This window comes from Erythranthe guttata, chromosome 14 (assembly GCF_056151865.1).
Source record: "Erythranthe guttata isolate IM_541 chromosome 14, IM_541, whole genome shotgun sequence".
NCBI classification, from domain to species: Eukaryota; Viridiplantae; Streptophyta; class Magnoliopsida; order Lamiales; family Phrymaceae; genus Erythranthe; species Erythranthe guttata.
Genome location: NC_142546.1, coordinates 20,414,960 through 20,438,421, shown reverse-complemented (window position 1 = coordinate 20,438,421; position 23,462 = coordinate 20,414,960). Strand labels below are relative to the sequence as shown.

Below are 23,462 nucleotides of genomic sequence, written 5' to 3'. Positions count from 1 at the left end.
TACGCAAATTGCCGTACAAATCTCAATATTTTGCTGTACCACTTGGCAAATTCAACAATGAGATGAGCATGGATTTAAACTAGGTCAGCGCGGTTGTTTTGGCGAGCTCGAGCCCAAATTCAATTAGTTTTTCTTTTCTTTTCTTCCCATTTTATTTATATTATTAATTTTTAATTAAAAAAATATTTAAATTGTATTGTTCTATAATTTTTTTATATGTACATTTAATATTGTTATTATTATTATAATGTTTTATGTTATTATACATTATTAAAATTAAATAAGTATATAATAAATAAAAATAAAATAAAAAAAGGTAGGCTTGCGAGCCAGCTCGTGAGCTCACGAACAATTAAGGCTTGCATTGCAAGCTCATGAATAGGTAAGTAAAAGCTCAAGTTCGAGTCTTTGTAGAGCCGACTCGTAAAGAGCTCAGGAGCAGCCTCAACACATTTACACATCTGGCTGGATGAGGTTACAAATTTTGTTGATTATGATTCAATTGAGATATAAATAGCAAGATTCCGCTGTAGCACTTGGCAAATTCAACAATGATGTTAAATTGTATCCGGGTTCAAATCCCGGCAGCGGATATTAATTTTTTTAATTTATTTTGCAGTCAACTTGGGCCTTTCGTTTGGCCCATTGTGATTCCATCTTTCCTTTGCACTTTATAGTTCACTAAATTTTACATGGGCTATTTTGTTTGCTCTGAAGTGTAAATTAGACGGATTAAATATTATATTTAGAAAATTCGATTTTTTTTTTACTAAAGTAAAAATTAATTTCAATTATATTTGAGGAAAAAAAAAAGGAAAATCAAAAGTAAGAATTTTAAAAATTAGGAATAAAAAGGTTCCCAAATCATTTTTTCTTTTTCTTTTTTTTTTTTTTTTTGAATTGGAAGGGGGGGAAATTATAAATATATATATTCTTTACGAAAATATTTTATATTTTTTTTTGAAAGTTCATAATATTCGAAAAAAAAATTCAGTACTATCTTTTGTTATTTCTATAATAATTTTGTTTATTCAAACATAAAATACTTATTTAATGAGTTTAAACTCAATTTGAAGTTGTGGCTCTCGAAAGGCGGCAAAGAAATACTTATAAAGACGGTGATCCAAGCTATCTCAACCTATGCCATGAGTTGTTTCAGACTTCCTGAATATTTTACAGAAGATATTGAGCGGCTTATGGCTAAGTTTTGGTGGGAGGACTCAGTCTCACACGGTAAAGGAATCCATTGGGTTCGATGGAAAGAGTTGTGCATATGCGATCTAGGCGCTTTTAACTCATCTCTTCTTGCTAAGCAAGTATAGCATTTGTTGTTTTCACCTCAGAGTCTACTAGCGAGAATATATAAGGCGAGATACTATCCTTACTCGGACATTCTTAGCGCCACATTGGGATCGAACCCAAATGGTCTTTTTTTCCGTTCGAAGTGCATATCATATTGTCGTTCAAATGGAGAAGGATAAACATGGGTTTAATGTGGGTAGCAACTTTTCTTCGTCTCGGCCAGGTTCATAGAAATGGTTATGGAGTTTGAAGCTGCCAAGCAAAATTAAAATTTTCTTATGGCGTAGCTATAAAGATATTCTCCCAACCCGACAAAATCTGGTGAAGCGAAAAATCATCGAGATTAACTCATTTGATATCTGTAGTGGAAGAGAGGAAAATGTTCTTCACTGCTTAGTCTCATGTACATTTGCTCGACAAGTTTGGGCGTCGAGTGGAATCCCATGGTCGAATTGTCTTTTTTGGATTGGTTAATGCGCGTGAAAAAGCAAACAACTGGTGCTCAATTCGAATTATGCATAGCAGTTTGTGGGCCACTTGGTATACAAGAAATAAGAAATATTTTGAAAATGTGAAATGATCGGCTTATGAAACAGTCCAACTTGCAAACAAATTCATTATGGAGGTGAGAGGATTTGCCGCGAATGTTGTTAGATCACGGGTTTTAAAAACAAATAGGAGAGTTATAACTCGATAGAAGACGACAATTGAAGATATTATCAAAATAAACTCTGACGCGTCCATTAACTCGGCCGAGGGCCGTTGCGGCTTAGGGGGGTTAGCCCGATCTTCTAATGGATGTTATATGGGTTGGTTTTTATTATGTTGCAACCAATACCTAGATTCTACTTCAGCGGAGACTATGTCGACTTTAAAGGCTTTCGGATTCGCGAAGGAACATCAATTCAAAAATCTATTCCTAGAAAACGATTCGAGTATCCTTGTTAAAGCTGTGGAAGATGATGGGAGCTCTTTTTCAAGTTATGGTAATATAATTGCTGATATTAAATCCCTCGCCACCAGCTTTAAAGTCTTCAAGATCGGTCAGCTCATGAAATAGCAAAGTTGTCTACTAGTTCTTCATTTCAGCTCAGTTCTCTTCCAAGCTTTATTAGAGATAATGTAATTTCTGAAATTCCATATTCATGAAATATGGTCCTTTCTTTCTCAAAAAAAAAAAAAAGGTCAATTTGAAGTTAAATTTAATTTTAAAGAATGTCTAGGTAATGTTTTAAAATAAGATGGGTGTATATGTAATTCGACCTAAATTCGGGGAAGGACAATGTAATTTACTAAATATTTAATCAAGGCGAAAAACCAAATTTAAAAATAAACAACAGACAAATAGTAAAATATGTTAAGTTTTAGTTAATATTCCATTATTTCCTATTCTCAATATAAATGTCGTTTTAGGTTGTTGTGCACATATGAAGAAAATTAATAAATGAGCCTGAATTATAGTGAAAAGTATAGAAATTAGTCAAAGTCAAAAGTATAGAAATTAGTCAATTACTAAATATTCTTGACGTTAATTGTTTTCCAACTAACTAATTAAAAGTGATAAATGGTAAAATTGAAAAGAATACAATTAATGCTTCATTGAAAATTCAAAATGACAAATAATTTAGGAAAAAAGACTCTCTAAAAAGACAAATAATATAGAACATAGAGAATACCTATCTAGCACAGGAACTTCAACAGGTTTGAGGGCCAAATTGAAATAATTTTTCAAGTGCATGGGGGCAAATCGATGCAATCGAGAGTACGAGGGGGTAAAGTAATACCAAGCCAAAGTACAAGGAGGGAAAGCGGAATTTGCCCTAAATAAAATATATAATTTTCTGGAAGGGCAATTTAGTCATATTACATATATTTTTCCAAAAATCAATATTAATTTTCTTAACAAATATTTCAAAACTTAAAACAATTATTATAAAAGAGATGGAATAAAATAAATGTGAAATGGTGGTGGAGGTGGCATAGATTTGGGTAAGTTTTAATGAAGTTAGATATTTGGTTGTGAAAAGAATAGGAGGCTGCCCATGTGATAATTATTGAGAGAAGATGGATAGAGTGCAGATTCCCCATCACATGTCTTTTGCCCCAATTATCAATCACACATTTAATTAATTAAATACTCCCACTTTCAATAGTTATAGCTTGAGTTAATCAAATTACAATATTTATAAATAAGCTGAGAAAAATATATATTTTTATATATGTAACTATGTAAGTATTCCAAGAAAATAGGTCTAATTATTTATCATTTTTCTGTAATAGTTCAATAATGTTGCTGTACAGAAAGGGATGGGACACATTATATATATAGATATATGGATGTTCATTATTAGCTCTTATTTTATATTTTTACATAAATGGCTATATAAGGGTGATATTGTAATATTTTGTAAAGGGTTAAATTTCACTTATCACCCCTGTACTAAACATATACTTTCACTTACCTCCTATCTAATATTAAAATCGTCAGTTAAATACCCCTTTATATTTAATGTTATACACTCTAATTTGTTTTTTTTTTTACGACAAGTCCCCCCCTCTTATTATTTTACAAATTTAAATATTTTCAATTTTTATAATAAAAAATATTATAGTACCTATAATTTGTACTATTTTTTTTAATCGTTATTTTCTTCTATCTCTAACATAATTTCGAGCGTAAAATATGGAGAAAAAAAAATTCTCACTAAATTATTCGATTGTCGGATCTGTTATTGTAATTAGTGAAAATATTTGGAAGAATTCTTTAGAATAAAACATAATTTTCAAATCACTTGATAACTAAATAGCTGAAGGATTTTTTTGTTCTTTATGTTTTATGTAAAATATTTTTTGTGGTTTTTTTTAATATGTTATTGAAATGTATTTTATTTTTGCACTTTGTAGTTAAGAAGTGAGTGATCAATATAAAGAAATTGATTTGACATTTGATATCCTAAAAATTAACATTCAAAATACTAAATTACATTTATTAGTTTTAAAAAAATTCATCAGGAGTGCATTATGCATGATTTATTGTGTTTCATGTGCAAAGTGCTATTAAATATTTTTGAAGATGCAGAGTGCAAAAAACTATGTTTCAAGGGTGCAAAGTGGGATTAAGCCCAAACATAGGATTTGTTCGACCCTACACCCGGTGAAAAACACCGGGTGGGTCTTCTGCTGCCACGTGTCTTTTTTTTGTATTTTATAATAAATTCTCCGCTAGGGTTTACCTTTAGGGGTTTTAGAAAAATAAAGAAAAGAACACGTGGCAGCAGAAGACCCACCCGGTGTTTTTCACCGGGTGTAGGGTCGAAGGAACCCAAACATAGTTCATACTCCATACTCAAAATTAAATAGGGCGAAACTCGATAATGGGATTAAAAGGATTTAAACAAGTGTTTGTCTTGAAACTAAAGTTAAAACAACATAAATCAACGCCTAATTAAACATACCTATTAAATTAGGGGAAATTTGCTAGACACCCCTTATTTTGGACTTATATAGGTAGAAGTCCTAGTTGCTAGATGAATATAGGCCTATGTCCTTTCACATAAAAAAATAATATAAATTAAATAATAAAAAGAATATATAGACATAAGTACCCTTATTGAATAAACATATTTTAGGGGATTCAGTTATTTACGTTAAGTTGGGAAATCAAATCCCACTAATCACGAATGAAGGCAGAGTATCGTGTAAGACGCATGGAAAACAGATCTTAGTCGATTCAAGTGAAATATGAGATCATCATGAAGAGTTAGAAACCAATACCATTGTATTACAATTAAACGCGAGAGTCGGTGTTGATAATTAGTGAATCCTTTTTTTTTGGCCTGCAATCAACATGAAATTGAATTATACGCAAAGGTTTGTCGATTGATGTTTGTTGTTTTGAATTTTCGATTTATTAATCGTCGTTTTTACAACTTAATTTTCGTTCAATATTGTTTGCAGTTTATCGTTCTCCACAAAATTGGTGTTCAGGTAGGATGTATTGGTATCGGTGAAGAAAGTGTCGGATGCAATCAACATGAAATTGAATTATACGCAAAGGTTTGTCAATTGATGTTTGTTGTTTTGAATTTTCGATTTATTAATCGTTGTTTTTACAACTTAATTTTCGTTCAATATTGTTTGCAGTTTATCGTTCTCCATAAAATTGGTGTTCAAGTATGATGTATTGGTATCGGTGAAGAAAGTGTCGGATGCAATCAACATGAAATTGAATTATACGCAAAGGGTTGTCAATTGATGTTTGTTGTTTTGAATTTTTGATTTATTAATTGTCGTTTTTACAACTTAATTTTCGTTCAATATTGTTTGCAATTTATCGTTCTCCACAAAATTGGTGTTCAAGTATGATGTATTGGTATCGATGAAGAAAGTGTCGGATGCAATCAACATGAAATTGAATTATACGCAAAGGGTTGTCAATTGATGTTTGTTGTTTTGAATTTTTGATTTATTAATTGTCGTTTTTACAACTTAATTTTCGTTCAATATTGTTTGCAGTTTATCGTTCTCCACAAAATTGGTGTTCATGTATGATGTATTGGTATCGATGAAGGAAGTGTCGGATGCAATCAACATGAAATTGAATTATACGCAAAGGGTTGTCAATTGATGTTTGTTGTTTTGAATTTTCGATTTATTAATTGTCGTTTTTACAACTTAATTTCCGTTCAATATTGTTTGCCTTTATCGTTCTCCACAAAATTGGTGTTCAGGTATATATGATGTATTGTGTTTGCTCTCCTGAATTTAAAACACGTCGTGGTAGACCAAAGAAGAAGAGGATACCGTCTATTGGCGAGAAGATAAAGAGGAAAATAAGATGCGAGAGATGTAAAGAACTCGGTAAACACAACAAGAAGTCTTGTACAAATCCGATGTATTCTTAGGGGTGATGATTTTTGGTTATGCTTTTTATGTTTCATTTAAGAACTTGTGCTATCATTTTCATGCTACTATTTTTGAATTTTTTTTTGTTCTGTTTATTTTTTGTTAGCTTATGTTGATGTTTTACCATTTATAATGAAATGAACAATTTAGCAAATGGTAAATTTTGATTAGCTTATTTTTATGTTTTGATTAGCTTATGTTCATGTTTTACCATTTAGCAAATGGTAAATTTACTACAGACAACAAACACGAAGTTATTCAACAAATACATACCTCCATCTTTTATGTTGTAAACAGCAAACACCAAAAAGCAAATAACATGAAATTGAATTTTACAACGTTCAGTGAAACTGCCGACTTTGTTTGGTTCATTACATCGCTCGTTGCACTAGTTAGCAAACAATATGCGTAAAACACAGCGCATAATATTATACTTTAAGGAGCAAACGTGTAAAACTAGTAATTGTCTTATTTTTTAAACTGTCCTACTTAATAATTAGCGAAAATTGAAATTGCAAACATAAAAAAATTAACATAAACAACGAGAAAAGTACGTCAACTAAGTTCAGGTACCAAAATAGCAACAATTAGTAGAGTACGTCAAATTATAGGATAATACAAGGATGTTTTACCAACTGCAAAATTATAATTGTATCAAAATGCAACCGGACTAAATATCCAAAATAGTAAGAGTTCAAGGTAGTTTCTAAAATCTGATCATTATGCGCTAATCTAACTTCACAGTGTGTTCATCGTTTAAGAATTGATGAACAAAGTCATTTCGTAATGCGCATACCCCATTTTGTGCATCTTTAATGTCTAAGGGTTGTCGGCAACAAAATTGTCGTGCGATATAAAGGACGAACATCCCGCAATCAACTGAATCAGGCTTTTGTTGTGGTGATGTCAAAACGGAAACTAATTTGGCCTTTGACTTAATACCAAATTTCATCTTCCCATTTGCAATCTGCATGAAACTCTTCATTTATTTGGCATCAACCAAGAATGGATCTTCTTTTCCGTCCAATCTTCTAGGCAATGAGGAGTTGAAATGCTCCCACGAGCAGTTAATCCTATCATAAACAAGTAGAGTCCAGTGGGGTATTATGTTCATGGGACCTTCACCTGAGTTTAACGGGAAAAGTAAGTAACGGAAATTGGTCACATCCCTTCCCGTCATGAAGTGTTGTACAATTTGAGTTGGTTTCATATTTTTTCGTATAACTCCCTGAAAAAACATAAGATATTACTTACATTACCAATTTCGTGTTTAAACTTATAAACAAGATCAGATTATATATACCAGAAGCAAGCTGGGGAATATCAGACTATTCCCCATATGTGTGGGGTCTACGCCGCTTGCAAAATGCTCTTCATCTTGTTGTTTCATCAAAAGGTACGCACAAGAGTCCATTATCTGCTTATGCCATAATAACCAACCATTTCGAATCAAAAATAAATCAACGTGCAAAATATGAGAAAATATCTAAATGTATGTACAAATATACGGTATGCAAATGTTAACTACAATTTAAATGTACAAACATTATATAACAGACTGCATAACAGACTGCAAACACCAAACTACAAAAACATATTGCAAAAAACCAACATGACAAGTACCACAAATATAAAATGTAAACATCACAATAGACACACTAAACTTAAATAACAAAAGACAAATATTCATGTCTAAAGTGCAAACCACAGTTAATAACAAATTGCAAACACCTAACTCAAAACATCCAACTTAGTTAACTGATTACCCAAATGAAAAATAAAATGTGCAAACAAAAAATTGTAAAATGTGCAAACAGCAAATAGTTCACGTTTTGTTTTAGAATAAACATAACCAAAGTTGTAACATAAACAAACCCTTCAATTTTTTTACCTGATTTCGGGGATTGGAAATCATCATCCTCATTTGCTGTTAAGGGGAAAAAGAGGGGTTCTCAAATTATTATTGAAATATTTGAAATAAATAGCAAACAAACAAAATACAAAAGCAAAAAAGGAACAAAATACAAAATTTGAGATGAAAGAAAAAAAATCAAAAGCGAAAACCGAACATGCAAAAAAAATTTTACACAAAGGATCATTGATTACCAAGACTTAATCGTGTTTTGGCCATCGTATGAACTCCAAACAACAAACCCTAAACACCAGCCGTTGATTCCGAGCAACAAACAATTTGTAAACTGCAAACAGAACGAAGTCAAATTGGGCAACAACAAATCGAACGAAGGCAAACGGAATAAAGGCAAAATGTTCAAACCTGGTAATTTGTAAACAGCAAACGAAACAAATGCAAATAGTGAACAATAAATTTGTAAACAGCAAACGAAACAAATGCAAATATTGAACAGCAAATCGAACAAAGACAAAATGCAAATTTCCTGGTAAAACTGCAAACAATCAAACACCCAAAACCTATGGAAGGATTCAAAATTCGTGGTGAGATTTTCGTTTTGAAGCAACAGCGAAGAAATCGATTTCCATATTTTTGCAATTGGAATTTTCGAAACAACAAACCCTGTAAACAGCAAACGAAACAAATGCAAATAGGGAACAACAAATTTGTAAACAACAAACGAAACAAATGCAAAAATTGAACAGCAAATCGAAAACGAAGACAAAATGCAAACGACCTGTTAAAAATGCAAACGACCAAACACCCAAAACCTTTGGAAGGATTCAAAATTCGTGGTCATGAGATTTTCGATTTGAAGAAACAAGGGACAAATCAAAATGCAAACGACCTGTTAAAACTGCAAACGACCAAACACCCAAAACCTTTGGAAGGATTCAAAATTCGTGGTGAGATTTTCGATTTGAAGAAACAGGGGACAAATCAAATTCCAGATTTTTGCAATTGGAATTTCGAAACAACAAACCCTGTAAAACAGCAAACGAAACAAATGCAAATAGTGAGCAACAAATTTGTAAACAACAAACGAAACAAATGCAAAAATTGAACAGCAAATCGAAAACGAAGACAAAATGCAAACGACCTGGTAAAACTGCAAACGACAAAACACCCAAAACCATTAGAAGGATTCAAACTTCGTGGTGAGATTTTCGATTTGAAGAAACAGTGGAGAAATCGAATTCCAGATTTTGCAATTGGAAATTTCGGATTTGCAGTATAATAGGGAGAGAAATGGGGGATTTGATTTTGAAGATATATTTTACCGTATATTACTAGGGATATTGATAGGGGTACTTTTGACAAATTATAAATACAAAAATTTGCTGGAAATTAGAGTTTATTAGATGGATTTTAACACATATAATCTATTATAGGAGGACCTATAGCAAATAACCCCATTAAATTATTAATGATAGGCGTAATTAGACGCTATGTTTGCGGACAAATGAATTATAATAACAAATTAGTCGTAGGAAGATTTTGGAATTACAACAACATGTTTCGATATTTATTAAGCTTTTGTAGTTCTTTCTACTCATTCCTAGAATGAAATTAAAGTTTTATTAAATTTAAAAAAAAAAAATCCTAAATAATATTTAAAGTATACTCTCTCGTTCAAACATGATTAGAAATTGAAAATATAATTCCAATCATGTTCCAAAAATAATAGGAATATTCAGAATTTGTTATTTAGGAAATTGTAATGAAAAAACTTGTTGCCAAAATCGATTCTTTTTTTTCTTTTATCCGAGTTGACGGAAATCAGAATATCCAAACTTTTAATCACCTATAATATGATAATAATATTGATTTAATAAGTTTAGTGTTTGGAAATACATATGATATTTTCAAAAAAATAAAATCGGATTGAAAAGAAAAGAATCTTACATGTATTCCAACTATGTTACAAAATAAAGAATTGAAAATCAAAACATTTGAAATTCGAAATGAAAAATGTTGTTCTAAAAGATAGAACTATTCAGATGGGAATCAACGGCCGTGGATTTCGTTCCAATTTCCATTACATGGGGCATATTTGAGATAAAAATAAATAAATAAAAAATAAAGAAAAAGTCAAATTCAGGTTTTGACTTTGGAGAATATGTTTCGAGTTGCAAAGATAGAAAAGTTGGCCTAGATTTGTTCTCCTTAATGAGCGGAGCTTCTAGATTTGCCTAATCCAAAAAAAGTTTGTGTAATTTTAAAGGTTGACAATCATTTTCATTTTATATTTTAAAATTGTAACAAAAATAAATATATGAAAATTCATATAAATTATTTTGATGAGAAAAAAATCAAATTATAATTTGAAACATTTCTATAAAATTCATATTATTTACTACAAATAAGACGCTGTAGCACTTGATTTCTCTTCTTTTTTTTTTCATTATTCTTGATGTTGTATCATTCACTGTGGATATATTTAATAGGAATGTTAAGGTAAGTGACTGCATGCGAGTAGATGATCTAAGTAAAGTCGCCATCACGTGAAGAGTTGAAAAAACCTGAGTCTAGAACCAGTATGGGTACGCAAACGTAAACTAAACCGATGATTGATTCGATGGAAATCCTTCTGATACTCAAGTCAGTAGCTACCTAGGCAAACATGAGGGTTGGCCACCTAAATTCTAGAGAGCTCGTATGAAATACGAATAATAAAAACGTAAAATGTAAAGTGAGTCCTATGAGTTATTTATAGTATGATTAGTAGAGTCTTTATTATAGTAGAATTTTAAATAAAACTATAATGGCTTATAATCTCTTAGTAATGAAACTTGATCATTAATTAATGATCTTGTAAGTGGATGACATATCGAACATTTTAGATGGTCTAAATATTCATTGGCTTATTCGATGACATATCTGACCTTTTAGATGACCCAAATATTCATTGGTTAATCGGGCCCACCTATTAGGTATATTAATATCGTGATCCTACTATTGTATTTGTCTATATTTGTTGAACTTGAACTTGCTAAAAATTTGAAAAAGGAAAAAAAGAAAATAAAAGGAAAAGAAGAAAAGAAAACTATATAATAATCGAAATATCCGAAGATGACGTGGCGGCGGTTGGTAAAATTAGTGCAGTCAAAATAGTTGACAGTTTTCTTGTGCCACGGTCAGCAGAGGGTCCGGCACGTGAGCCACCGACAAATGTTATAACTTAAGAGTCAGTTGGCGGTAGCATAGGCGTGAGAGAGAGAAACCTCTGTCTTATAATTATGGGTAAAAAATTGAAACCATTTTTTCTTTTTTTAATTTGTGTTTTTTTTTTTTTAATCTGAATATTATAATGATTTTGGAGTAATATTTTTCATCCCCAGCTTTGGAAGTTCTTTTTATTTTAAGATTTAGTAACCGTCATAATACACGACTACATCGCATTATAATCACTCTCGTATAACTGAGTTGCATGTGTCCACAAATTCACATTCTAATTATCATTTTGAGTTATTGTGAACATATTAATAAAATCAATAAATATGCATAGAATACGCGAAAAAAAAACTCATAGGAAATCACTAAATATCCCTATCACTAGTTGCTTGTTAACTAATTATCTATCAATTAATTAAAAATTATTAAGAGTAATAGATGACAAAATTTTGAAAAAAATCATCAATTAATGTTTCATTGGCATTCTAAAGTAACAAATCTCCGTTCCAAAATAAGTATCGTGCAACACAGATTAAAAAAACCTAATAAATAGCCTCTTTTTAACGGAAAACCCTAAATTACCCCCTAAAGAAAGACAAATTGGGGGTACAAATTAATGAATTTGAACAATCAATACATACTATAGAGCAAAATTGGTAAAAAAAAAATTAAATTTAACAAAATATGGTCAAAGTGACATTTATTTTAATATAGAAGTGATAATTGAGAAGAAAAAAAATCTGACTACATTTTTTTGTGATAAAATAATATCTTTTATCATTTAAAAAAATATAAAAATAATATAAGTTGATATTAAGTCCCGCAAATAGGGGTGATTAATTGAGTTGACACAACTTAATTAGTACGGATCACATCAATTTTTGTACGTCGCGCGCTCTCATCTTTCCTCTTCATTCCCTTTTTCTTATAAAAGGACTCCCGCACCCCGCCTTTCCATTCACACTCATTGTTTCCCTTCGCCATCTGCTCTCGTCGATATATATACACATTTTATATACATACATTCATTTTTTTCTTAGAGAGAGAAACTCTGTTTAGAGAGAGAAGAAAACAGCTAGGAATTAAGAGCTCCGCTTGAGCCAGCCAGCAGCTTAATTCATCAATGGCGATTTCTCTGAGAATCATCCCTCTCTGTGCGTTTCTTACCGCGCTGCTATTTTTCAACGCAATTGCGCTGAGTGAAAGGTAATTTAGTGTCATTTTGATCTGTTTGCGGAAAAAGTACTTTAATTTGCTTTAATTTGGTGATTTTAGAAACTAATTTGTAAATTTCTGTTAAATTAACTCCGAAATTGTATTTACCGTACTAATTTGAGAGGAAGATCTCATAATTTACGGCTTTTACTGTTTTTTATGACAGAACTGAAGAAATTAGGCAGCGGAAGAGCTTGAGAAACTCAACAATGGCGGAAAGGTTTGTTTTGCTACCTGCACTTGCTTCTGTTTGAGTATCTCTCGCCTTCTGTTTGTTACACTATGATCAGAATTGATCCACACCGTAAATAAATAATTCACATGCATTCACCGCCGTCTGATGATATGCTTGATTGGATCTGGAAAAATCTCGATCGTTAATTCTGTTATAGCTCCCCACCTGCTCAATTCAATTCGCATGACAATTATCTTTTGTTTGACTAATTTACCCCTATATAATCTCCTAAATTCCCATCTTATTTTTTTTTTAATTATTATTGTTGCATTCCACAAGGAAGGCAACAAAAGGTATTTTCCAAATTGTCCTTGCTCTATTTTAATAGCTGCTGCTGCTGCTTCGAGTTTCGAGCACCAATTTGTTAGATAATACTCTAATTAAAATACAAAAAAACTAAGAGTAGTAATATTCATTTTTTTTTCTAGATAATAATTAATAAAGATTAAGAAAATGAGGTTCAGTACGTAATTAAACATAATTTAACTGAAAAAGTAGTTTAATTAATTCATTGGTCGAATTTTACAGGTTAGAGGAATTTGATAATCCACACGCTGTAGATGATCCAGAAGCTATCGCTACCATAGTTAACATGTAAGTTCCTAATCTCATTTAATTTATTAATTAATTCAAACCTCCCAATAAATCATGTGTTTCCAATTAATAACCACACCGCACTTAGCAAAAAAAAAAAAAGAAAAAGAAAAAAATGGTAACCACCCCTCACATGATCCGTACGTCGTGATTTATTTGATGCTACGCCCGATGAAATATATACGCAGGGTGATTTTTGATCACCCGGTATATTGCACCGGGTGTGGCATCTCAACGACCGTACATCATCATCCCTCACTGAAACGGTGTTAATGCCTGGGCATTCCCCCAACTACCCGGAATCTAATATTATTCCTACTTTACTCGATCACCATTCTGTTTTCAGCTAATTCTCATATGTCTCTTTCTGTAATTTCGCATCCCATGCTATATATATTTTATATTATAATTTTTTTTTATAAAATAATTATTATGAATTTAATGTATCTACTGTATTCTGTTTCTACATCACATGAAACTGTCTAATGTCTTGTGGAATATGCACATGCTTCATGGAAAAGACCCTTCACGGGCGCTTCTTTTATATATATAATTCCTTGTATTTATTGATGCTGCACAAATCATGTTTTCTCAATTATATCAAGTTTTTATTTATTTCATGATTAATACAGTGCATTTTAATAATCAAATGGCTGATAATTCATTACTGATTTTCTTGTTTTTGCCTTAAGCACGTGCACTTGTTTTTAGATCCATGTACTGCTTTGTTTGTTCCATTCTGGATTCGTTTCATTTTGCATCATACTATATTATTTGTGCATCATCTCACTATATAGCAAACAATGTTGTAGACAATTAATTGAGCAATAAGTAAATAAAAATTAATTAATTGCATGAATTAAATGAGGGTAGGCCACAAAATTATTTGAGGTAGTTTAATTTATCCGGCCAGGCTGGATTGGCAGTAAGGCACAAGGGGTGAAGAGAGAAAAAAAACTAGATCTAGCAAGTTTTGGCAGATCTAATGGGGGCTGGATTTTAGTGAAATTGCCAAGACAAAATTGTTGCCTATTAAATGAAGAGCATGACTAATGTCTACTAGCGATGAAACAATTTGTTCGATAATTAGATGCTACATTCCGTTATTTCGTAGATCTACACATAATCACATACACTAATGTGTCTGTGTGTATTCAGTGGATGATTATTTAATTAACACAGTGTGAATAGGCAGGTATAGAATCTAATTTGGCGGAAAATTGCACCTCCACCGACGGCTTAGAGAATTTAATAGAGAGAGCATTGAATGAATTTAGTTCCAACTACTGTACATTATTAATTAATATATACCAACAATCTCATATGATGCACTTTCCGTATGGACCGTATTATACTATTATTGGCCTATGCTATTATTATTGTTATCCTCATATTAAATTTGTTAGATACTATTTGTACTTAGTACTACTTTTGGTTTGGGTTCGACGTTTTATCTTGTGTGTATTATATTTGTTGCTAAGCTTATTTCTGAACTCGGAGTACTAGTAACTGTGCACTCTATAATAATAGGTATTTTTTTTTGAAAACAATTAATATTTTTGTTCTTTTTCTTTTTTTAGTTCGAAAATGTACACACAAAATAAGTAAATAAATAAAAATTAATCCTGCTTCGCTTAATTATTTTTTTGGCCAATGGACTGTGAAATTAAGGCATCTTTGTAGAGCCCTAGACTTTTTATTTGGATGCCTATTCTAACTAACTATGTCGAATTTAATTCGAAATTTTCAGATTTTGGAATAATATTTTTCATTCCGATATTTTGATAGTTTTGATTTTCGATTTTTTTTTGGATTGAAATTGGAACACATATGAGATTTAATCGCATATAATATTTTTTCGAAAATTATGATTATTTTTTTTAAATTACACTTCTATTAATATTAATATGTATGGTGGTATATTTTAGTTGAATAAAAAATGAAATTGCGAATTCCACCTTCAGATCAAAACTATTTATTGACTAAAGCATCAAGTTTTATCATTACAATTTTTTTAGAAATACTAATTTACGAATTTTTATTTTATTTTTTTTTGGTATGAATACTCTAAATGTTTTTGTTTCCCGAAAGATAAGTAATAATGAATATTTACTTCAGAATTTCAAATTTACTGTTTGTAAATCAATTTTAATAATGTGTTTTAATAAATAAAAAAAACCCCAGGGCTATGCGTAACAGCACCGAGAGAAGAAAGCTAGGGTTCTTCTCATGCGGCACCGGGAACCCAATCGACGACTGCTGGCGGTGCGACCGGAACTGGATCCGCAACCGCCGCCGCCTCGCCGACTGCTCGATCGGCTTCGGCCGGAACGCCGTCGGCGGAAGGGACGGCCGTTTCTACGTGGTCACCGACCCCAACGACTACGACGCGGTCAACCCCCGGCCGGGGACCCTCCGGCACGCCGTGATCCAGGACCGGCCGCTCTGGATCGTGTTCAAGCGCGACATGGTGATCACCCTGAAGCAGGAGCTGATCATGAACAGCTTCAAGACGATCGACGCCCGCGGCGCCAACGTCCACATCGCCGGCGGCGCGTGCATCACGATCCAGTACGTCACCAACATCATCATCCACGGACTACACATCCACGACTGCAGGCGCACGGGGAACGCTATGGTGCGGGCCTCCCCATCGCACTACGGGTGGAGGACAATGGCCGACGGCGACGGGATCTCCATCTTCGGCGCCAGCCACATTTGGATCGACCACAATTCCTTGTCCAGCTGCGCCGATGGCCTCATTGATGCCATCATGGGATCCACCGCCATCACCATTTCCAACAATTTCTTCACCCACCACAATGAGGTTATTTTTCTTTCCCCTATTCAACTTTTGTTCTTAAATTTTGGTATTTTTTCAAGTGTAAATTACGTAAAAACCCCTGAACTTAGGATAAATAACGAAAATACCCCTACCTATTCATAATTATCAAAAATCCTCTGATGTTGTTTCCGTCTTACACCACCCGTTATAGTGTGACTTTTCACGGATTTTTTTTTTTATTCCAGGGAATAGACTTTACACAATTTCAGATTTTTTCTTTTATTTCTCACCTATTTACTGTATACATTTTATGTTAAAAAACTCGATCAACAGTTAATCAGAGTGGGATTTTGGTTATTGCGGATAGGTGGGGTATTTTTCGTTACTTAGTCTAAGTTCAGAGGGTTTTTTTTTTTTTTTTCGTAATTTACCATTTTTCCAATTAATTTGATAAATAATTCGGCCGTGTTTTGATCAACAGGTTATATTATTGGGGCACAGCGATTCGTACACGAGAGACCGGGCTATGCAGGTCACCATTGCGTACAACCATTTTGGAGAGGGCCTGATCCAGAGAATGCCAAGGTAAATACTCAATGATGTTTTATTTGAAAAATGTTGGTTTTAATTTTACTATTCAAATTTCGACTTCAAACGTCATTTCGACCATTTTTTAGTCAGAATTTGGCAAAACTCAAAACATTTGTAGTCCGTTGAGTTAGATTTCTAATCCAACTTGAATCGGCAATATCAAATGTCGGGTGAGAAAGATATGCATGAATGAACATACATTATCTACAAATTTGATGCTTGGAGTTATCTAAAATTCAAAATGTAACTCATTCATGCGTAATTTTTACACCCGATATCGAATCAAGTTGAATTAGAAAGCTAACTCAAACGACTGCACGTTCCGTGTTTTGAATTTTGTCAAAATCATACTCGAAAAAGGTCAAAATCAGGTTTGAAGTCAAAACGGTATATTAGTAAAATTGAAAAAAAAAACATTTAGTATTTCAGTTTATTTATTAAGTACAAATTGTAAGTGCTAAATGCTGGTTGAAATATGAATATTACAGGTGCAGGCATGGGTATTTCCATGTGGTGAACAATGACTACACACACTGGGAAATGTATGCTATAGGTGGCAGTGCCAATCCCACCATTAACAGCCAAGGCAACAGATATCTAGCCCCGTATAACCCTTTTGCTAAACAGGTTATTTCTTCTATCTCACCAAATTATTTGATTCAATTGCAATATCTCTTTCAAAAATCTATTATTTTTATAGCTCACCGTCCTCCAAACGGTGAGCTCCAAAGGGTTTGTCGGGCTTTGAATTTCGATCACAATGATTTATGTAGATAAAAATAGTAAGCGAGTTTTTCGACAATTGAAAATAATTAAAAAATATTGACATAGTTGGGATTGAAGATATATATAGTGCGAGTTAATTTTGTTCATTATGTCTTCTTGTTGAGGAAATTCGCAAATTCTGTTGTTTGTGGGCGAAATTGGAATTTAGATTTTCCTCTAGAGATTCAAATTTTTGCCGCCCGCAACTTAGCTAATTGGGATCGTTTTGTCAATTGGGAAGGGAATGTTTTTGTATGCTTAATTTTCGATCAATGTATGTTTATTTTTTACTGATAAAAAACAATAAAATAAAAATAAACAGGTAACACACAGAGTAGTAGGCAAAGGTATATGGAGGCACTGGAACTGGAGATCAGAAGGCGATCTTATGCTAAACGGAGCATTTTTCATCCCGTCGGGACGTGGGGCCGCAGCAAACTACGCACGTGCCTCAAGTCTAGCAGCTAAATCGTCTTCAATGGTAGGAACTCTCACCTCTGGGGCGGGTGCACTTGGCTGCCGCAGAGGCGCACAGTGCTAGTGTGGGGTGGGGGGCTCATCATCTCATATTTTTAAAATTAAACAAACATAAACCAAAAAAAAAAAAGAAGAAAAAAGCTCCTAAAAAAATCTTTACATATATATATCCTTCCAAGTTAAAAAATTCTTATGGCAATTATGGTCAGCAAAATCCTCTTTCAGTGTCGTAAACGTCAATTTCGTGGCTGCCTTAATTTCCTCCTATGATTTATAATATTATGACAAGTGTACATTTCTCTTTCTCTCCTCCTACGATTTCGCCGTTGCATCTCTGTTTGTAGTCTTGAGGGTAGTTTTTGCAAGTTGAGGAGAGAGGAAATATTTGAGCTTCAAGAATTTGGTGTAATTCTCAATGTACTAGTGTAATTATGGTCCATATTATTATGTATTATGATCGATAGTTTTGTAAATCGATGATTAAGTCGAATACAATCCAATTTTCATTGTATTAATAATGTATTATTCTATGCTATTTCTTTTCTTTTCCCTATATTTTTTTTTTCTTTTTTTAGTTTTTTGGATTTCTAGTGAGGTAAATTAAGAGCATGTGAGCCACGTGAGATGATCGATCGATCATCGAACAAAACACAACACAGTGTTCTGGCAAGAAGTGGTGGAGATGAAATGATGGGCAGACATATGAATAAAGGCTTGGCAGGCTCGTACCTTTCCTCACTAGTCTCATGTGCATGAACATACTTTTTTTTTTCCTTTTTTTTTATTTATTTATTTATTACTTTTTTTTTTTTTAATATTCTTCTATTACAATTTGCATAGTAAATAGTAATTTATTTTATCAATTCATGCTATTAGTATTAATATTAGTGTACATTATGTTCAATTCATTTGGGAGCACACAGAGTATCTGCATCAAGAATAAGGACACTATGATTATCAATTCATTTCTTGGGATGACAGATTCTGTGCCCACAAGAATAGGGACACTATGATTATCAATCATCAAGAAATTGCACCAATAATTCATCTTTCGTCTTATTGAAAATTAATATTAAATGATACATTTCGTTAATAGTTTAAATATGGTATCAGAACAAGTACCAAATGAAAGGTACTGAATTCGAATCCGACCGCCACCCATTTCAGATGCAGGGTTTCAAATATAATTCACCTGATCAAGGTCTAAAGGATCAAGGTCTAAAGGATCAAGGTCTAAAGAACTGGTGGAAGCTTATTTTTCACCAGTGACGGGAAAACGCAAGAACTAACGACCAACAGAAAACCAAACACAACAAACTTACGACAATTAAACATTAAAACGCAAAAAACGATCTTACACGAAAATTCGAAAAAATCACAATATAATTACTAAAAAGAAAAAAAAAAAAAAAAAAAGTAGATCAGAAAGGAGTAACACTTCCACTTCTAGTCTCAGCCGGACTATACAAAGCCGACCGATTCCTCGGCCTATTCTCCTCCAACTGCCGAACAACCTCCTCCATCGTCGGCCTAACGGACCCCACCGGAGCACAGCACCCCATAGCCAGCTTCAACGCCTGCACCAAACCTTCCTCCATCGGACTCCTCATACCTCTCACCACCTCCACGTCAAAAACCTCCATCGTCGTCTCCTCCAGAACCGCCACCTTCACAATCGAGGGCAAGTCCACGAACCCCACGTTTCTGCCCCCGTTTGTTTTCCCAGGCCTCCTGCCCAACAGAATCTCCAGCAAGACTATCCCGAACGCGTACACGTCGCTCCTCGAGTTGCACTTCTTCATCTTTTGAATCTCGGGCGCCTTGTAGCCGTCGGATTTAGCGACGGAGATTATTTCGTCGGCGATCGCGGGCACCATGATTCTGTCGAGGCCAAACTCGTTCAGCCTCGCCACGAAGAAGTCGTCCACTAGGACCGTCTTGGAGCGTATGTTCCCGTGGGTGATTGGCGGTTCTTGATTGTGGAGGTGGGCCAGCCCTCGCGCGATTCCTAGCGCTATCTTGTGCCTTCTTGCCCAATTCAGCACCGGTTTTCCGACTCGAGATTCTGCCGAGGTGTAAATTTTAACAATCCGTTACATTTGATCAACGAGGTTCAAGATTGATCCAAGAAATGATAAACAAGGTTCAAGTTCAATCGGAGTAGAAATTAAATATTTACTTGCTTCAATCCCCACTAAAGAATTTGACTTCATACCAATCCAAATTCTAAAAGGGCTCGTTCGGTTACCACTATAATTAGATCCTATTGACTAACTAGAGGGGGCTAGTGAGACGTTCGATCGACAAGATTCGTACTTACTCAAACCTAATTGTGTAGCGGGTGACTAAACCAGGAAAGTACTATTTTATCCTTAAAACTATAGGTTTATTTTGTTAAATAAAAGGTTTTTTATAGACAAATCACATACAATGCCAAAATTTAACCGATTAAACTCCCTTCCCGCACATCTCATTAACTACATAATTAAATTAGTCAGTAGGGAATTAATCAATCGAATCTCATCTAATCCAAATCAACCCGATATATGTAACCGAACGAGCACTAATTGTTTTGTTAACGATTCACGAGATCACTATAAGAGATCAAGATATTGACAAAACACATATAAAAACTTTTTACCATGTAAGAGATCATGTAGAGTCTTGTTCGGTAGGTAGTCGTAAATGAGAAGTTTCTCGCCTCGTTTCCCTTGATAATAAGCCCTCAACGGGATCAAATTCTCGTGTCGGATCCTTCCCAACTGCTTAATCACCGGCAAACAAGAACTCTTATCTTTGCAACTCCCTTCCCTAAGCAACCTCAAAGCGATCGTTCCTCCGTCCGAAAGCTTCGCCTTGTACACCGTCCCGTAACTCGTCTTCTCCATAACTTGCCCCGTCGCATTCAATACATCCTCCGTTGATAAATGCTCCCCACCTTGAAACAAAACCAATTTCCCATCACCATTATTATTCCCCATTTCTTCGTCATCGTCCATTTCGTCGAATTCGTCGTCTTCTTCGTCGGCATTCTTCTTTCTCTTGCCTTGGAAGTAACCGATCAGCAGCGAAACCAACACGACGGTTCCGGTCATCAGACCGATCACAAGCCCGGCGATGGCGCCGGAGCTCAACCCGGAGCTCCGGCTGCAGGATCCGAGAGGGCCCCCACAAAGGGTGGGGCTGTTTCCTTCGAATGCGTCGACGCCGAACTTGGACTCGCCGAAATCGGGAAGAACCCCGGTGAAGTTATTGTGGGAAAGATTCAATTTTTCCAATTTTAAACCGGTGATGGAATCCGGGATTTGGCCGGAGAGCATGTTCCCGCCGAGATCGAGCTGTTTGAGGCCGGTGAAGCCGGTTATAAAATCGGGGAATATTCCGGCGAAGGAGTTCTGCCCTAAATCAAGAAACTGCAAACTGTGGCAGGTGGAGTTGGGCAGAGGAGGTTCCGGCAAAGCGCCGGAGAGAGAGTTGCCGTGGAGGCGGAGGGAAACGAGGCGGTCGCAGAGGTTCCAAATGGAAGGTGGCAGAGACCCATTGAGCAAATTGTGGCTCAAATCAATTTCCGACAAGGAAGAGCTGTAGCCGAGCTCTAACGGAACCCCGCCGGAGAGTGAGTTCACGGCGAGGTAGAGGCTCCGGAGATTGGCGAGCTGTCCGATTTCTTTGGGTAGGGTTCCGGTGAGATTGGCCGAGGGGAGCTGGAGGGAGACGAGCTGCAAGAGGGGGTCTTTGTGGAGGAAAATGCTGGACCGTTGCGGGGAAGAGAGGTCGGCGCACGTTAGAGAGGAGCCGTTGATGAAGGACCACTTGAGGCCACGCCATTGGCAGAGTGGCACGGAGGAGTTCCAGGTGGACAGGAGTAGGTTGTCTGCGGTTCCTTGCAGTGAAGGCTTGATCTTTGATATGAGCAGCTCCACGTCTGTGGTGGAGTGGGTTTGTAGAGAGAGAAACAAGAAAATGCAGAGTGGGAGAAGAAGCTTCAGACCAGCCGCCGCCATGGGAGGGCTGAACAAGAAAATTGGGAGAGAGGGTTTCTTGTTTGAGTTTTTCTTTTTATTTTTCTTTTCTTTTTGGGGGAAAAAAGCAGAGTAGTGTGTGTGTGTGTTTGTTGACAGTGAGTATCAAAATCAGTACGATATTCGATTAGATTTGAATTGGGGCTACAATTAGTTTAATGTTTGAGCAAAAAAGGTGAGTGGTGTTTGATAAATAATATGTTTCTTTTTTAATCTTTAATGATGCATGCAGTTGTTAATGATGTTTGTAAGCACTACTACTCTGGCTTGTCTCTCTAATTCTCTTTATGTGTTTCCCACATTATATTAAAGGTTAATTACAACTATCCTGAGTTATCGTTAAATTACGAAAAAAGTTTCTCTTGTTTGAGTAATTATAACAAGCCATCAACTATAAATCTTCTTATACGTTCATTTTTTATAAATTTAGTGGAATTTTCTTGATTATATGGATGTTCTCAATTTTAGTAGTCCTTGTATCCCATTCGAACTCCACATTTTGAAACAAAATAATCATAAAATATGTGTTTTTTGGCTTATATATATATATATATATATATATATATATATATATATTAAGTATATATATATATATATATATAATGTGGTGCATTATAAACAATATTTTTACACAAAATGAGTACAGACTAGAGAACATTCCACGAAATCCAAAAGATTATGTTGAATTTGAGACCATAAGGGCATCTCCAATAGAGTCTCCAAATTGGGTCTCCAAATTTTGTTTTGGAGACCCAAATGGAGACCCGGTAAAATTTTGGGGTCTCTAAAAAAAAAAATTCCACAATGGGAGGGCTCTATAATTTCGAGTCTCTAAATCATGTTACGGATTATTTTATGTAGTAATTTGTTTATGGCTCAAATTTTATTCATATACGAGATTGTAGATAGTTAAATTTTATTTGAACAATCTTAATTATTTTTAATACACATTTTGATCCAAAAAATAAAAATTTCTGAAAAAATTACTAATCGCTATATAAGCTCGGCACAAAGATGCATCCTCGTCAGAAGAAAAATTACGACCCCTTGAACTTCCTTCAAGATCTTCCATTGCTGTTAAAAAATAATTAAATAGTAAGTCATTAAATTAAATATAAAAGAATTAAATTTATTAAACCTAAATACAAAATAAACTAATTACTAAAAAAAGACTAATTAAATACTAATTAAATGCTTAATAGTTAAGAGATTTATAAATCTCCACTATGTATAAACCGCCTTTGACCTCCAATACGTGTATTTTCCTTTTTTTTTTTTTTTTTTTTTTTCTTTTTTCTTTTCTCTTTTCTAAACCTTACCCCTCGCCTCTTCTTCCCCAATTTTCACTCTGTTCACGCAGCGTAACAGAGAGAGAGAAAAAAAAAATTGCTCCTAATTATTTCAAGAATTCAAGTAAAACCCAACCCCCTACTTCTAATTTCTCCATTCTCTGAGCCATAAACTCAACCAAGTTTACAATTTCTA

At 34.2% G+C, this 23,462-nt stretch overlaps 2 protein-coding genes across 2 annotated transcripts; one reads left to right on the top strand and one right to left on the bottom strand.

Moving 5' to 3' along the window:
• The first annotated feature begins 12,122 nt into the window (after positions 1 to 12,122).
• LOC105950168 (putative pectate lyase 8) lies at positions 12,123 to 18,508 on the top strand. Its single transcript, XM_012973490.2, has 7 exons — positions 12,123 to 12,499; positions 12,675 to 12,728; positions 13,272 to 13,337; positions 15,522 to 16,164; positions 16,604 to 16,707; positions 17,202 to 17,340; positions 17,801 to 18,508. Exons 1-7 carry the CDS (start codon positions 12,417 to 12,419, stop codon positions 18,017 to 18,019), a joined length of 1,308 nt encoding a protein of 435 aa, XP_012828944.2. The 5' UTR covers positions 12,123 to 12,416; the 3' UTR covers positions 18,020 to 18,508.
• Positions 18,509 to 19,260: 752 nt separating this feature from the next.
• TMKL1 (transmembrane kinase-like 1) lies at positions 19,261 to 22,176 on the bottom strand. Its single transcript, XM_012973489.2, has 2 exons — positions 20,597 to 22,176; positions 19,261 to 20,020 (listed from the first exon to the last, which is right to left on the bottom strand). The coding sequence occupies exons 1-2, from the start codon at positions 21,957 to 21,959 to the stop codon at positions 19,377 to 19,379; spliced, it is 2,007 nt and encodes a 668-aa protein (XP_012828943.2). The 5' UTR covers positions 21,960 to 22,176; the 3' UTR covers positions 19,261 to 19,376.
• Positions 22,177 to 23,462: the final 1,286 nt, after the last annotated feature.

Bases quoted from the DNA above. Each gene is read 5' to 3' on its own strand.
- LOC105950168 (XM_012973490.2), top strand. From the start codon at position 12,417: ATGGCGATTTCTCTGAGAATCATCCCTCTCTGTGCGTTTCTTACCGCG. The intron at 12,500-12,674 runs GTAATTTAGTGT...TTTTTATGACAG, and splicing joins GCAATTGCGCTGAGTGAAAG to AACTGAAGAAATTAGGCAGC. The intron at 12,729-13,271 runs GTTTGTTTTGCT...CGAATTTTACAG, and splicing joins AACTCAACAATGGCGGAAAG to GTTAGAGGAATTTGATAATC.
- TMKL1 (XM_012973489.2), bottom strand. From the start codon at position 21,959: ATGGCGGCGGCTGGTCTGAAGCTTCTTCTCCCACTCTGCATTTTCTTG. The intron at 20,021-20,596 runs GTAAAAAGTTTT...ACACCTCGGCAG, and splicing joins TCTACATGATCTCTTACATG to AATCTCGAGTCGGAAAACCG.